General features: G+C 63.0%; 1 protein-coding gene across 8 annotated transcripts in view; it reads right to left on the bottom strand.

Moving 5' to 3' along the window:
• Positions 1–10,927, bottom strand: part of CACNA1B (calcium voltage-gated channel subunit alpha1 B) — a 176,193-nt gene extending 165,266 nt beyond the window's left edge. For 6 of the 8 annotated variants that reach the window (XM_044264402.1, XM_044264399.1, XM_044264401.1 and 3 more), the window contains exons 1-3: positions 10,560–10,927; positions 9,493–9,598; positions 5,876–6,015 (exon numbers count right to left, since the gene is read on the bottom strand). In XM_044264402.1, coding sequence (XP_044120337.1) covers positions 5,876–6,015; positions 9,493–9,598; positions 10,560–10,840 — 527 coding nt within the window. In that variant the 5' untranslated portion in view covers positions 10,841–10,927. Of the gene's footprint in view, positions 1–5,875; positions 6,016–9,492; positions 9,599–10,559 lie in introns of those variants that run through there. The other 2 variants (XM_044264403.1, XM_044264404.1) reach the window with 2 other exon arrangements.
• Between the last annotated feature and the right edge of the window lie 4,037 nt (positions 10,928–14,964).

The raw sequence follows: 14,964 nt of genomic DNA on the forward strand, positions 1-14,964 counted from the left end.
TTGGCATCTCAGAACTCTGGCCATGCCTCTTCAGCCTACCAGCCCCAGATCCAAGACAGGGAGCAACCTTGACAGCTGAGTGCCTCCCCCCAAGCCCCCCAACAGCTCAGGGTGCCAGGCAGACCGCGTGCGGGACCGGGGAGTGGGCACACCCCAGTCCCTAGCCCAGCCCCAACCTGGCTGTGTCCCCTCCCTTCCCAGATGGGTGCTGCCATCCAGCACCCCATCCCCCTCTCACTAGCCAAAACAGGACTGATACCTCCAGGCTGCCCATCCACCCCCCTCCATTCCCTCTTGGTGGGCCCTGGGGGCAGGGTGCCCTGAGTATGACCCCCAAGGCTTCAAGGCTCACTAGGAATGAAGCCAGAAGGGCCTCTTCTTCCAGCTCAGACGTCAGCTGCCCAGGAAGTCGTCGGCCGCTCCGGAGCCTGGGCTCCTTCTCTACTCTGGGCCCCTGGTTGCAGGTACGCGGCCTGAGCTTACATTCCCTCCGGGCTGCTGGACTAGCTGGCAAGGAAGAGTTGTCCCTAAGCTTACAGAGCCCTCCCAAGCATCTGCACACTGACCTGAGGCTCCTGCCCAGAGACACCCCCCCAACCCCCACCACTCATAGGCATGCCTAGCCCCGGCCGACTTTCAGGACACCCCAGGACCACAGCCTGAATCCTGGGGTCAGGGGCCCATGGCCCAGCTCAGCCCTGGAGGCTGGGCAATCTGGATCCCCTGCCCCACCCAGGATCACCCAGCCCTGGGGGCTGAAGGACAGGGCTCTTCCTCAGCCATGCCCCTGGACATGAGGCACGAGTAGGGGGCTCTGCAGGCAGTGCTCAGGAGGGGCCTGGCTCTGGCTGCTTTCTGAAACATAGGAAGAAGGGGGAGGGGGACTAGGGGAGAGGAGACACGGAGAGGCAGTCCACAGAGGGGAGGGGGCTGGTCCTCTCTAGGTACCAGGGCAGGCGACCGTGCTGCCAAGGGAGGCCCGGATCCCCACCTACCCACCTCCCTCAGGTTACAAAATCCAGCGGGGGCCCGGGTCTGTCCCCAGGGACCAGCAGAGCCAGGAGGAGGCCACTGCCTGGAGGGAAGCTCCTGGGGGGCTGGGCCCAGGGCCCCTCTGCCCCACCCTCCCCCCAGCCCACTCTGGGAACGGCTCTCAACAACACCACAGCTCCAGGTGGGCCTGCGAACCCCCAGAACATCTGTTCTGAACCACCGATGGACACCGCCGGGAGGGACGGACACTTCAGCCCCAAATAATACTGGTCCTGACAGCCCCCCTGCTGCTCCATGGGCCACTTGTTAGAATTCAGCCCCCCTCCCCTTGTCCCAACTACACACTGAGGAAGTCATTTCTAGCATCAGGTGGGAATGAGGAGAGAAAGTCCAGCAGCCCCCTGACCGAACCAGGCACAGAAACCCCCCCAGCAGCCCCCGACCTGACCAGGCACAGACACCCGTGCAGCAGCTCCCAGACCTGAGCAGGCACAGACACCCCCCTAGTAGGATCACAGTCACAGGAGGAAGACCCCATACGGGGCTAACTCTAATGGCTGAGCAGAACCCTGCTCCTGAGTCTAGAGCTCACCCACACACAGTGGGGCAGCCCAGGTCCAAACCCAGTGCTGCTGGGCACTCGGACAGGGTGTCTTCTGTCATCTCAAACCCAGACACAGGGTCACTCCTTACGCAGGTGTGAAGTCACTTGTCATCGCCGGGAGGCCCAGCTCCCTGGTCCCCACGGTAGGACACACACACAGCTTGCCATGGCCCATACTTGCTGGACCCTCCAGGCCCAGGGCAGGTGTCCTCTGGACTGGCTCCCCAGAGTACTCTCTCAGCCCTTCCCCGCTGCTGTCCGCCAGGCCTCCTCAGCACCAGGACACAGGCCTGTCCACACCCCAACCGAACCGCAGGCCTGTCCACACCCCAACCGAACAAATCAGCGGGCTTCCCAGCGGCCAAGGGCGGCCCAGGACCAAATCTCCTCCCTACGCAGTGCTGCCCGCTTCCCCCCTCTTCTTCCCACAGGAGGCCCAGTCCAGGGAGGCAGGACTCTGAGCTCTAATTACATGTCCTGGAAAGAAATCCCAGTTTAATTTGAAGTAAAATGAGAAGCTGTGGTTGGAAATGTCCCCTAGAGAAGCCAACTGCCTGAGCTGGGACACATTTCTCTGCTGTCCCCTAGGACCAGGAAGGAAAGCACCAGGCTGAGGCCATGACGGGAGCAGGGACACTCAGGGCTTGGGGACTGTGGGTTCTCTGGGAGCAGGAAGATGTCCCTGGGGTCTGCGGGGACCTCACCCTGCCCCTGCCCTGACTGCCAGCTGGAACTGACCCCTCAGGACCAGGTGGGGGTGGGGATTCCGAGGGGGTTGGGAGGGGGAGACAGTGACAGGGGACAGCATCCAGGAGTCAGACACAGGTGGGCTGGGATGGGGGTGCCACACTAGGGAGGGGCCGAGGGCTTCCTGGGGGCCATCCTCCAGCCCCGTCCCGTCAGGGCCCCTCCTATCCTCCGGGGCTACCAAGCCCTCGGGTCCAGCCCCGCACCCCAGCACCATCCAGCAGCCCCTGGGGCCTCCTGCACCTTCCCCCTCCGCCCTCCTCCCAGTTCCCTGAGTCCCACCCCTCATGCCTGCTCCTCTGCTGAGGGACCTTCCAACCCCCACGAAAGGACAAACCTCATCCACAGGCTCTCCTGGCCTTCTGTGTCCCCGCCTGCAGCCTGCACATCCCCACCCCACGTGGCACGCACGGTTTGTTCACGGTCTCCCCCGGAGAGGACAGCCTCCGTGTCACCACCACGGCCCACCGCTGGGTCCCCAGCACCCAGCAGAGGCTCAGCAAACTTTGCATAAATAAGTGATGAGTGGTTAGCAAATGATGCCCTCAAAAGAGGGTCGCTCCAGTGACAGATGCCTGGGCGAGAGGGCAGGGGACAGATTGTAGGCAGGACAGCCCCTGAGCTCATTCCCACGAAGCCAGGACTAGATGCCGGGACCCTAGTGCCAAGGCTGAACCCAGGCTTGGTTTACTGGTGAGCATCTGAGGAAAAGAGGGTTCCCTGAGGCAGGGGTGGGGCCCCCGTCTCAGCCTGGGGTTTCCTCCCATGACCCGCACACCAGCCTCAGGGGCACCGGGACCCCAGCGGGCCTCGAGGGACAAGCTGGGCTTCACCAAGCAACGCGGCCTCTCAGCCAGAGTCCCTCCCCTCCCCGCCATGGGCCTCCAGCCCTCTGAGCACCAATTAAGTAAACCCTAATTAAAAACAACAAAGTAATGAGAAGTAATGCCCCTCCCACGGCTACGCGGGGACGGCAGCTCGGGAGGGGCTGGATCCAGCAACTCCCTGCCCCCCCACCCCCACTAGCATGCACCCCGAGACGGGCCAGGGGCCTCCTCCTACCACAGACACCCACGCACACACCCAGGTCCCCTGCGGACTCCAGGCCCACACGGGAGCCCCTCCCCACCTGGGGTCCCCTCCCGGCCTACAGCCACCTCTGGGGACGCTGCGCAGAGACAGAAGCCTGGACACCAGGCCCTCCTCCTGTAGACGCAGAGAGTAGAGCCTCTGTATCCCAGAAGAGAGACAGAACAAGGCCGAAAAGAGAAAGTGAGCAAGAAAGACTGAGAGGGAAAGAACCAGAGACAGAGAGGACAAAGGAGAGAGAAAGGATCAGAAATACGGAGACAGGACCAGGCAAGTGGGGGAGGAGGGAAGGAGGGACAGAGAGGCAGAGAGGCGGGGGGCGGGGGGGGGTGGACGACAGAGGGCAGGAGAGAAGTAAGGGGCGATCAGGGAGAGGAACCAGATGAGGTCAGATGGAGGGATTCCCAGAGCAGCGTCAGGGGCCGGCATTAAGGTCTCAGGACCTCTGGGGTCCTCTCCCTGGGGCCTCCAGGAAGATGGGCACATTCTCTTCGCTGGCGTGTCACAGGCCAAGGAGGGCAGCCCCGGGGTGCTCTCCCCTACAGGAGGTCTCTCTCAGCCCTCACTGAGGGGCCAGCTTTCTGGAGCCCCGTCAGGACGAGCTTATCGGAAGACCAGGGGTCCTGCCACGGGGTGAGTGGGGGCTCCTCTGCCTCCCGGCCTTGTCCCCGTCCCCGGAAGCCCAAGCACTCAGCATCAAAGACTGCCTCCTGGGAGGCAGGGCCGAGCCCCAAACACCCGCCACGTTAGTCAATTCAGCAGGCACTCTCTGACCTCTCCTGGGGACCCGCCCCAAGCTAGGCTCTGGGGACACCCTGAAAAATAAGACACCGTTCCTGTCCTCAGGGACTCATACCTCAAGAGAGGGAGCGATGTAAACAGCAGGACACCCCTGGCCACCCTCCCCAGTGCCTGTGGGGGATGGAAGGGGGGGTGAGCGCCCTGCCCTTCGAGGATGGCAGGGGGGCACGTGGGTGGCTGCCAGTCTCCACAAAGCCCCAGGGGCTTTTGGTAAATGCCGCCCTGACACCACACCCGCCCGGGAACAGGGAGTGCCCCTGTGTCTGCTGCTGGAACCCCACAGCTCCCTGGAGAAGGCTCCCCACTCCCCTCCCTTCTTAGTCATCTTGAAACGTGGAATGGAAATCTGAGACTTGTGCATAAAACCCATTCATCGGGAATTCAGACATGCCCGTCCCATTGGTGCTGGCCAAAGGGTGGTGAGGGCCACAGGCTTCGGCCCCGAGGGAAAGCACAAGGCAGGAGGGGTCGGGGACAAGCCCGACGTCCCTCCAGGAGACACCCGCCAGGTGGGAGGCCAGCCCGGCACCAGCACAGAACTCGGGCCGAGCCATGAGCAACTGTGCAAACAGGGAAGCGGACCCCCGGGATAGGACAGGCACCCTGAGAGCCTGGCCCAGGAGCCCAGAGGCTCTTCAGCGGAGTCTGTGTCTTCTCACCTGCAGGGAGCCTGGGAAGCTTGAGCCCCATACCCAGGCTCTCATGGTCGCCTCCTCCCTCTTGTGCCTTCTGCCCAAACCACCTCCGCACGTGTTCTCACCCACACCAAGGCAGGTTAGGGGGTCACTGGGCAGACAGCACAAGGATGGAGCACAAGGACGGTGATCTTCCCTGGGCACGATCACCCCTCCTTGGGAAGGACGGTTCTGGGCCACAGCGGGGCCTGCTCCCTCCTCTCTGATCTGGGCTGAGCCTCTCCAGGGACACTGAGGCCTCAGGGAAGAAGAGACTGCTGTCCCTGGCCTGGGCTGGGGCCCCTGGGGCGTGGGCTGTGCAAACAGGTCCTCTGGAGCAAATTCCCCAAGCACTCCCCCGCTCTCCGCGCCCAGCGCAGAAGCAGCAAGCCCTCAGCTCCGGCCCTCAGCCTGCTGGCCAGAGGAGGGGCCTGCCGGACAGACACGGAGACTGAGACCCCGAAGGGTGGGGGCGTTCTGCCTGCACCCCGGCCCCCAGCCCATCCCCAGGTCAACCTCTAGACCTCCTGGGCGGCTTTGGGAACCCCAAGGCGGTCATGACCAGGGTCCACTTGAGGAGGAAAGCGGTGGGCAGGACACGCGGACTGAGCACCGGCCCAGAGCCGGGAACCGAGGAAACGGGCCGACAAGCTCAGTTGAGCGCGGCACCGAGCGCATGCTTGGAGCTCCTCGGGCCGGAACCCGCTGAGCCGCGCGGGAGAGCCTCGAGCCCCTGCCCCCAGTACGCCCCGGGGCCTAGCCTGCCCGTGGCTCTGCTCGGGAGCGGCTACACCTGAGCGGAACCGGGGGGCCGCCCTTCAGCCGAGATCACCACACACAGGGCACCAGCCCCGGCCCACACGGGCTGGCCGTCCCGCGTTGCCTCGCATGCACCACGGCCCGGCGTGGACGCTGCTGCCCAAGCCCCAGCCCCCCCGCAAGGGCACAGCCCGCCCCGGCCGCCTACCCGGTGAGAACCACCACGAAGTCCATGACGTTCCAGCCGTTCCGCAGGTAGGAGCCCTTGTGGAAGACAAAGCCCAGAGCTATGATCTTGATCCCCGCCTCAAAGCAGAAGATGCCAATGAAATAGGGCTCCGTGTCGTCCTGAGGAGAAGCGGAGAGAGGGTCGCCACCGCCCGCGAGCTCGGCAGGCCCAGGGCGCAGCTGCACCAAACACGCCGCCCCAGCTCCGCACCTCCGCTCGGCCTCGCCAGCCACACGTCCCCGACGAGGCACTTCTGTCATTTGCTCCCCTGCCCTGCTGTCCTAACAGGAAACAGGAGGCGTCCTGGGACCTCCCGCCCCTCGGGGCCCTGCAGCAGGGGCAGCCAGGCTGACAGCGCCTGTGCACTGTGCCGTCTGCCCGGCGTCAGTCCACTGCTCTAAAGCAAACAGACACAGGGAGGTCAAGGACTGGGATGCAGACCCACAGTTCGGTGGAAACAGAGCCGTTCTCAAACCCAGAGGTGATCTGGGTCTGATCCTGGGCTCCAATCATTGCCGAAGTTGCCTGGATAAGGTCCCAGCTCCCTAGAGAGCAGCCCAGGACCCGCTTATTCATTCAGCACGCATCTCGCACTAATCACAACACACATTCAGAGCTTGGTGGGGCAACTACAGGCCAGCCTCGGGGAGCCTCTGGAGGGCAAGACATCCAGCCAGGCAGCAAGGAAAGGAGCTCCAGGTGGAGGGAACAGCGTGAGCCAAACAGTCTTGTCCGTCCACCAAGACCGTGCACTGGGGCTGGGCCCCTCTGGTGTGGAGCAAGGTGGGAAACCAGGAAACCAGGGTTCCAGAAGGAGGGTGCCCCATGGACACAGACACAGCCAGTGTGGTCAGTGACCCCGGGCATCACTCACATGCGGAAGGTGAGAGAACCTTGGTGCACGGGGGCCCCAGGGAACTGCACTTGGAGGGTCAGCATGAGAAATGGCCTGAGCACTAACTTCAGACACCTGTGCACCAGGGCCGCTGTTGCAAAGAGCAGATGGACTGGGCAGGGGAAGGGTCTGCCCTCGGGGAGCCACCACAGGGACTGCCCTTCAGACAGCAGCTCGGTCCTGCCTGAGAGCGGCCAGTGTTGCGGGGTCCGAGGACTGGGCACCATGAAGCTACAGGGGTGGGGAGGACCAGATTGGCTCCCAGCAGCCGCTCTCAGCTCCCAGTGAGGGCCTGCAGCCTGTGCCTTCCTCCCCCAAGAAGCCTGGTCCTCAAGAGCTCTCCCCGTCTGTCCTGGTGTCCACTCCGCCTGGGCCTTCCCAGCTGTGCATGGCGGAAGTGACCTCCCTGAGGGGCCCCATCAGCCCAGTGTCCATCATGGCTCAGCCCTGCCGTCCTGCTACCCAGATGCTGACTCATGACAGGAATAATTGCCCGGAAGCTTTAGGTCTAGTTTAGTTCTAGAGGGTCCCCTGTCCTCAAGAAAACGGGGCTGCTGACATCTGGCCCAGGAAACAGCTTGGCTCGAGCAAACACACCCTAACAGAAAGCTTCTGGCCACATAAAAGAGCAGGCAAGAGCTGGGAGATGCCGTGTGGCCCCACCCCAGACTCTCTCATCACTGCTCTTCTGCCAGCCCCACTCTTGAGGAGTGGCTTGGGGAGGGTTGGGTGGACAGACAGCCATGGGCTTTGGTGTATGGTGGAGTGGGACTGCCAGCTAGGGGCTCTGGCTTCGAGCTGCTCAGACAGGGCATGGATGCTGGGGGCCAGAGTCCCCAGAGACAGGGAGCTGTAGAGGCCCCATCCCAGTCCAGGCTGAAAAACAAGGAAGCACCTGCATCACCTAGCCTCTTACCCCAGCAAGCCTCCTCTCCAGGCCCTGCTCTGTGTCCCAGCTTTCTCTCCACTAAGGGTCTGCACACAGGGCTAGGGTCAGCAAGGGTTCCTCATGCCTCTATACCAGGCCAAAGCTGGGCACATTCTGCTTGTCTTCCCCACAGCCTCAACCCCCACCCCCAACACAAAGCAAACCTTCCCTCACCTGGAGGCAGGAGCTCAGACTTGCCCAGATGTCTGGCTGGGCCACTCAAGCCTGCCACCCGGCAGGGACAAGCCTAAGACTGACCACTGTACACCAGCCTCCCTGCCCCCCGACCCCCCACCATCTCTTGGCCCGCTTCCTTCAGGCCCTACCCCTGCCAGACTTCGCTGGAGGTATGGCCACGCCCTGGGGCCTGGCAGAGTTTCCCTGCTCTCACTTTCTCTTCTCCAGCCTTCAGAACAGACGCTCACCACAAGCACACACAACACCAGCCTGCACGAGGGGCCCACAGGAAGCCAGCCACCCCTGTCTGGCTCCACAGGAGGCAAGAGGCACCCACAAGGACCACACCCACTTAGGTCTGGCGGCACAGCTCAGCTGCCCTCACACCCCTCCTCTCGCACAACCCAAACCCCTGGCCTGCAGGAGACTGCTCCAGGAAGCCTCCCATTCCCTGGCTGTCCACTTCCTTGCCTTCTTTTGGTGCCTTGCCCAAGTGTGAGCACCTCCAGACAGCCTTCCTCTGCCTTCCCTTCTCCAGCCCTGGGCCTGTGGCGGCCGGGAGGGGGAGTTCTGGAGTTCAGGGATGAGCACTGAACTGCCCCAGTAGCACCTCCTGTCTGCCTCCACCGAAGTCAGGGAAAGAAACTGTGGAGAGGACAAATTGCTTGCCATGGTACAAGGAAAGAGCGAATTCTCCTCTCCATGCCCAGTGCCCCTAGGGGAGGCTGGGCTGTCTCTCAGGGGCCTTAGGACCTCTAGCAGCTCTCCAGCGGGGCCTCAGAACCCCTCTCCAGGCCCCTGCCCCTGCTCTTCTCCCTGCCCTCAGGCCTAAGAGCCAACATTGAGCCAAAGGATCAGGTCGGGAGAAAGACTGGCGGCTAGGGGACACAGCCTCACCTTTGAAATGAGGCTCACTGGTCCAGATCACCTTCTGCCCCTCCAGAGACCCTGCCCTGGAGTTCTGACTGTCGTGTGCAACAGGGGACTCCACAGGGATCTGCGGAGGTCTTGGCAGGAATGGGTGAAAATGATTTAGGCTGTTTGGGAAGAACGCTTCCCATATGATGGGGGGAGGGGGGACATGGCGAAGGGATTCCAAGGAGAGCCAGGAAAGACAACTCTGAAGGACAGGTGGACAGTCCCTAGACCCAAGACCACACCACAGGGACAAAGGGTGGGCAGCCAGAAAGGCGGGCGCTCCCAGACCTGACATTTCCCTCGGCCTTTACGAATGCCCCTCCCCCACCCTAGCTTTCACTTGGTTTCTTGGACCGGGCAAATGGTCGCGGAACTGAACAGCCGGTCTGAGGTCGGGGCGGCCAGCGGCCCAGGGCTAGCGGCCCAGGGCAGACAGCTGCTGGCTAACACGGTCTCTCTCAGGCCACGTTTCCCATCAGCGGCGGCACGGGCTACCCCAGTCCTCTAGCCCCGAGGGAGGTGTCAGCCGCCTGGGTTCTCTGCTCTTCCTCCGCGGAGAGGAGATCACCCGGCCGGAGGACGCTGAACCGAGCCCCAGATCCTAGCGGGCCGCGGAAGCAGACAGGCGGCCGCCCCCCCACAGCCCCGCCCTCAGGCCCGCGCCGCCACCACACTCACCAGGCGCTCGGACATGGGCGTCTTGTCCCCGTCAGGGAGGTGCTGCTCCAGCGCCAGCACGATACAGTTGGCGATGATGGTGGCCAAGATCATGTACTCAAACGGAGTGCGTGGGTTAAGGAGCGGCCGGGAGGCGCCAAGGGGGAGGGGAGGCGAGGAGGCCGAGCCCCCAGCGCGCCGTGCCGCCGCCAGCGCCCGGCCCCCTCCGGAGGGGCTGAGACCCACCGGTCGGAAGCCCTCCACGCCCTTCCCGCCCTCCCCTCGGGGGCCGCCTCCAGGCGGAGCCTCTGCAGTCCGGGCGGCAGCCCCTCGGCGCGTCCCGGCGGCCGTCAGCACCGCGGACAGCGCCCCCGCCCCGCACCGCGCGGCTCCCGCGACCCGAGGGGCTGGAGGGAGGACCCCGCGCAGGCGCACACCCCCGCCGAGAGGCACGCAGCCACATGCACCTCCACGGGCACTCGCACCGACATGTCCCCGGAGCCCCGAACGCACGCACGCGCAGCACCGGGTTCCTCTAATGCCCGCACACACGCCAGCACCTGCAGCCAGGCACGCGCCCCGGCTCGCGTCCACACGGTGCTCACACCTACACAGACGCGGATTCGCCCTCGGGTGCCCTCCAGGCGGGCCGCGCGCTCTGCACCCAAACCAAGGGAGTGACGGACGAGTCCGGGGACAGGGGGCTCCGCCCAGTGTCCATCCCGCTCCCGCAGCCGCCGCCACCACGACCGCACGCGCGCGCGCGCGCGCGCACACACTCAAACACACGCACACGCGGCGCGCGGAGGGTCCCGGAGCCCCGCCCCGCCCCCTCCTCGCCGAGAGCCGCGTCCCCGATCCGCCTCTCCCCAGGTCTCACCCTCCTCCCGACCCCGGGGAAGATGGCCACTGGGCGCAGCACGGGACCCGCCCCAGCCCCGGCCTCCCCCCCACCCCCCGCCACCCCCGCCCAGGCCGCCCCTCCCAGACCCGCCCGGGCGCGGACGCCGGACGCCGCGCCCGGTCCCCGTCCCCTCGACCTCGGACGGTCCCCCGGCCCCCGCGCGGCCCGGCCCCCGGCAGGATATGGCCACTCGGTGATGCGCTTGGCGTATTTGCGGACGACGTTGTCTTCGCTGAAGACGAAGAGCGAGCGGTTGACGGTGAAGCAGTTCTGCTTGACCGGGATGGGGTTGTACAGCGCCATGGTCCGCGCGCGCTGCGCGATCGACTGCTTGTAGAGGACCCGCTGGCCCGGCTGCAGCCCCCCCGGGCCCGGGCCGCCCGGGCCGCCCGCCCCGCCGCCCCGAGCCCGCTCCCCACCGGCGCCCCCATAGCGGCTGCCCAGCTCGTCCCCGAATCGGACCATGGCTCCCGGGCGCCGCGCGCATCCCCCGGCCCGGCGGCCCCGGCAGGGAGGGCGCGGGGCGCACCAGCCAGGCGCTGGGAGCCGAGCAGGAGCGGAGCCGCGAGACCCGCACCGGACCTCGCCCGGCCCCGCCGCCGCACCCGACTCTGCCGCCCGCACCACGCCCTATAAGGGGCCGGTCACGTGGCGGCGCCCGGCCAATCTGCGCTCGCCCCGCCCGCCCGACAGCCACCCGCCCCGCCCCCCGTTGGCCGCCCCCGCCCTGTCCCCGGCGGCCGGTCCCGGCCGCCAGCGCCCTGGGCTGCCCCTCGGCCCCCCGGGCCTCGGGGCTGAGCCCAGCCGGGGAGCGTGCGCCGTCCGCGCGTCCCGTCTCGTGCCCAGCCGGGCCCTGGCTGGATGCCGAACCCGGAAGGGGCGCCCGGGAGCAGGGCAGAGCTGGGAGCCCTCGACGGACCGCCGCTGAGCTGAGCGGCCCCAAGGGACCCCTCCTCTGACCCTAGGGCTGGAGACGTCACCGGCCATGAGAAGCTCCAGCCCAAACTGCGGAGAATTAGACCCCCGGCTCCCCATGCTTCTTTCCACACCTCACTCCCCTTGCTGCGGACCAGTGGCCTCCAAGATGCTGGCTCCGGGCCCTCTCCTGCCATCCTTTCGGAGTCTTGGACATCCTCACAGACCATGTTCTCAACTCCTGGGCTTGGGTTTTCAGGATGCACAGCTCTGTCCTGGGGCCCCTCAGGCCTCAGTCATATCCTAGGCCTTCCTGTCAACACGCACTGAAGGGGTTCCTACATCTCAGCCAAGAGATTGCTTCGTTCCACCATCCATTCAATAAAAGCTGAAGCGAGCCTGCTGTGTGCTATCCACCCATCCACTCACCCACCGTTCATCCATTCAGAGACTCCACTAAACCCCTGTTAGATGCCAGGCACGAGGCTCCCAGCTCTGCCTGCAGGGAGCTCACATTCTTACACAGGAATGACAGACACTACCCCACTCCACACACACACAATTTGTTCATTTGGGTCCTCACGACATACAGATAAGAAGCCTCCTGGAATCACTCCTGGTGAGTGAGGGGATAAAGTCAGTGTCACACGCTGTCCCCTTCACCCGTACAGAAAAGAAAATCAACCCCGCAGGCAGCACCCGGTGGCAGTGAGTGCCATGAGAACGGAACAAGGATGGCAGGTGGCACTGAGTCGGGAAGACCTCAGACCTCGCCTGAATGTTGCAGAGAAGTGAGACCTGCAAAGGGAGACCAGCATGGAGCGCAGAGGCCCAGGGGCGATCCGTCTGTCTGAGTGTGATGGGAAGTCAGGCAAGAGTTCTGTGCAGAGGGGTCATCATGACTCCTGTTCTGGAAGAATCCCTCTGGCTCGTGAGTGGGGAACAGACTTGGGGAGGCTGGGGTGTGTCGCCCAGGATGCATTCAGATGTAAGCAACTCAAGCCGGCTCTCACCTGGTACAGTTTTAACCTCACTTACTAAAAAGGCATGAAGCATGCCATTTCAGGAACACAAACTGTTTCCATCCTTCCTCCCACCCATGGTCGCATTGCACACTTTTTGTCATGCTTGTCACCTTATGGCCCAAGGTGGCTACCAAAGCCCAAAGCCCACCACCATCTCAAATGAAAGAAGGGGCAGGTGTAAAAAGGACATCTTTTTAAAAGTAAACGTAGAACATCCTTTTATAACAAACAAAAGGTTCCTCAGCAGCTCACCAGAAAACGTCTCTTTAAACTCCATTGGGCAGATCTGGACCACGGACCACTCCTGATTTCACGAGGGCAGGGAAGTGGACGTACAGCAAAGGGACTAGGACTGACATTACACACTGAGGCGCCATGTAGTGACCCCAGATATAAACAGGGGTCGCTTAGCTGCAAAATGGAAGGGAAGATCACTCACAGGGAGGCTGCCAAAAGGCCTGTCACTGGGAAAAACTGAGAGGTCTTTGACAGCAGCCCAAAGGAGAGATGGTGTCTGGTTGAGAAGCATCATGCCCAGGGTGAGAAGCATCATGCCCAGGGGCTCTCCCTGCAGCTGGCTGGGTGGCTGGTGTTGCTTGTGAGACTTGCGAGGGAAGGAACGGACACTCTTGGGTTTTTAGCTGACCGGTAGTCTTCACTGGAGCAAGGAGATGAGGGGAAGAGCTTGTTGAGCTCAGGGCGAGGATTAGGAATTTTGTATTTGACACCGAAGTGGAGATGTTGAGTAGGCAGTCGAACACTGCCAGGGAGGTGGGGACAACAGGTCATGGCTGGAATACGAATCTGGAAGCTGTGCTGGACACTTCGTGTCTGCCCCTCCCATTCTCTCTGCCCTTCCCCGCTCTGCTCGGGGCTCCGCACTGCCCTGTGAAGACTGCATCAGCCCACTCCCTTGACATCCAGCTCTCGGCTGTGCTTGGCCGACGGGGAGCCCAGTAGGCACTTGGAGGAAGAAAAGAACAAAGTCAAGGTGTGTATCCCCCCAGCTCTCTCCTGCTGGCTCACCTGAGGCTGGCCATAAGCCTCAGTCCAAGGTTCCAGCTTCTGTCAGCCCCTTCCGGTTCCTGCTCCCGCTCCTTGTTTGTGCAGGCCTGGGAGAGGTGCCGGTGCCTGGAGCTCCGAGCCCCTCGAAGTCTTGCTTCACCCTGCACAGATCAAGGTCCACAGTCCCTCTGAGTGTGCCACCTGTCCAACCGGGGCCTGAAGCAGAGTTCATCGCTGAGGGATAAGTGGAGGCAGAGAGCAAGAGCCCAGGGTGGGGCTGGGGGTCTCAGAAGAACGAAGTAGGTGAAAAGGAGCCTGAGAAGGAGCAGGCAGCGAATTCAAGGAGGGAAGGGTCAGGAGAGTCCAGTTTCCAGGGCCACGGGAAGAACATGTCAGAAAGAGGTTACACTCGTCTACCAAATACTGCTGAGCATCCGGAGAGAGGAAGGCCAACACTCAGTCCTTAGCACAGGGAGACAAAGAAACTGTTCCCTGAGGACAGCAGTCTCCACACAAGAGTGAAACAGTCTGCGTGCAATGGAGTAAAGATGACGATCCACAAGGAACCACAGACAGCAGGGGCACACGCCGTGTGCGGAGTTTTTCTGCAAAGGGGTGTCGGAAAATGGTGCCATCCAGCTACACAAAGGGCCGGCACTTCAAGAGTTTGTGTGCTCGATTTTTTGTTTTGTTTATTTTTTTTAAGATTTTTATTTATTTACTTGACTGAGAGAGTTCACAAGTAGACAGAGAGGCAGGCAGATGGGGGTGGGGGGTGGGGAGCAGGCCCCCTGCTGAGCAGAGAGCCCGATGTGGGACTCAATCCCAGGACCCTGAGATCATGACCTGAGCCGAAGGCAGACGCTTTAACCCACTGAGCCACCCAGGCACCCCATGTGCTTGTTTTCTTAAGATGGGATGTTATTGGTCTTTATATGGGTCTTTGAAAATCTGGCGCAGCAGGATGGGGTGCTGCCTGGTGGCGGCAAGAGGGCACAGGATGCAGGAGGGTCACTGGCTGCAACAGAGAGGAGTCCAGCCAAGGGACCACCGGCCCGAGGGGGGATTGGTAGGTTGACTGGGGGGAGGAGGAGAACTATTCCTGCTGCTGTACTTTCTCAGTGAAAGAAGAAACAAGGTGACCCACCAAGAGGGAGGAGGGGCTTTGCAGGTCGGGAGGTGGAGGGGCAGGTGGAAATGCTCAGGGCAGGGACTAGGAAGAGAACCACTGGGGAACGGGGTGGCAGTTCTGAGCTGAGTGGGGTGCAGAGGGAAGTGTCTTTGGGAGTGAGGAAGTTAGCACGGGGTCAGTGGGCTGGAGCCTGTGAGGAAGTTAGCACGGGGTCAGTGGGCTGGAGCCTGTGACCCTTGATGGGCCCTCTCACTCAGCTGTCCCACACCCCCCCCCCAGATCTCAGTGCGTCCTGCTCCCCAGGCCCCTCTTTTCCTGCAAGGGCTCCCTGGCCCCTCACCCTCTGTCCTACTCACTGGCAGATGTCCCACCTTGAACCTCCAGGGCATGCCCCTGAGGCTCCAGATCTACAGAAGGTCACGCTGGACAGACTGATGTCATCACAGTCCCCCCAAGAAAGTCTTCAGGGGTCGCTGTGTTAGTACTGCCCCAGGCTTGGCGACAGTATTGTC

The sequence above is a fragment of the Neovison vison genome, chromosome 9 (genome assembly GCF_020171115.1).
Source record: "Neovison vison isolate M4711 chromosome 9, ASM_NN_V1, whole genome shotgun sequence".
NCBI classification, from domain to species: Eukaryota; Metazoa; Chordata; class Mammalia; order Carnivora; family Mustelidae; genus Neogale; species Neogale vison.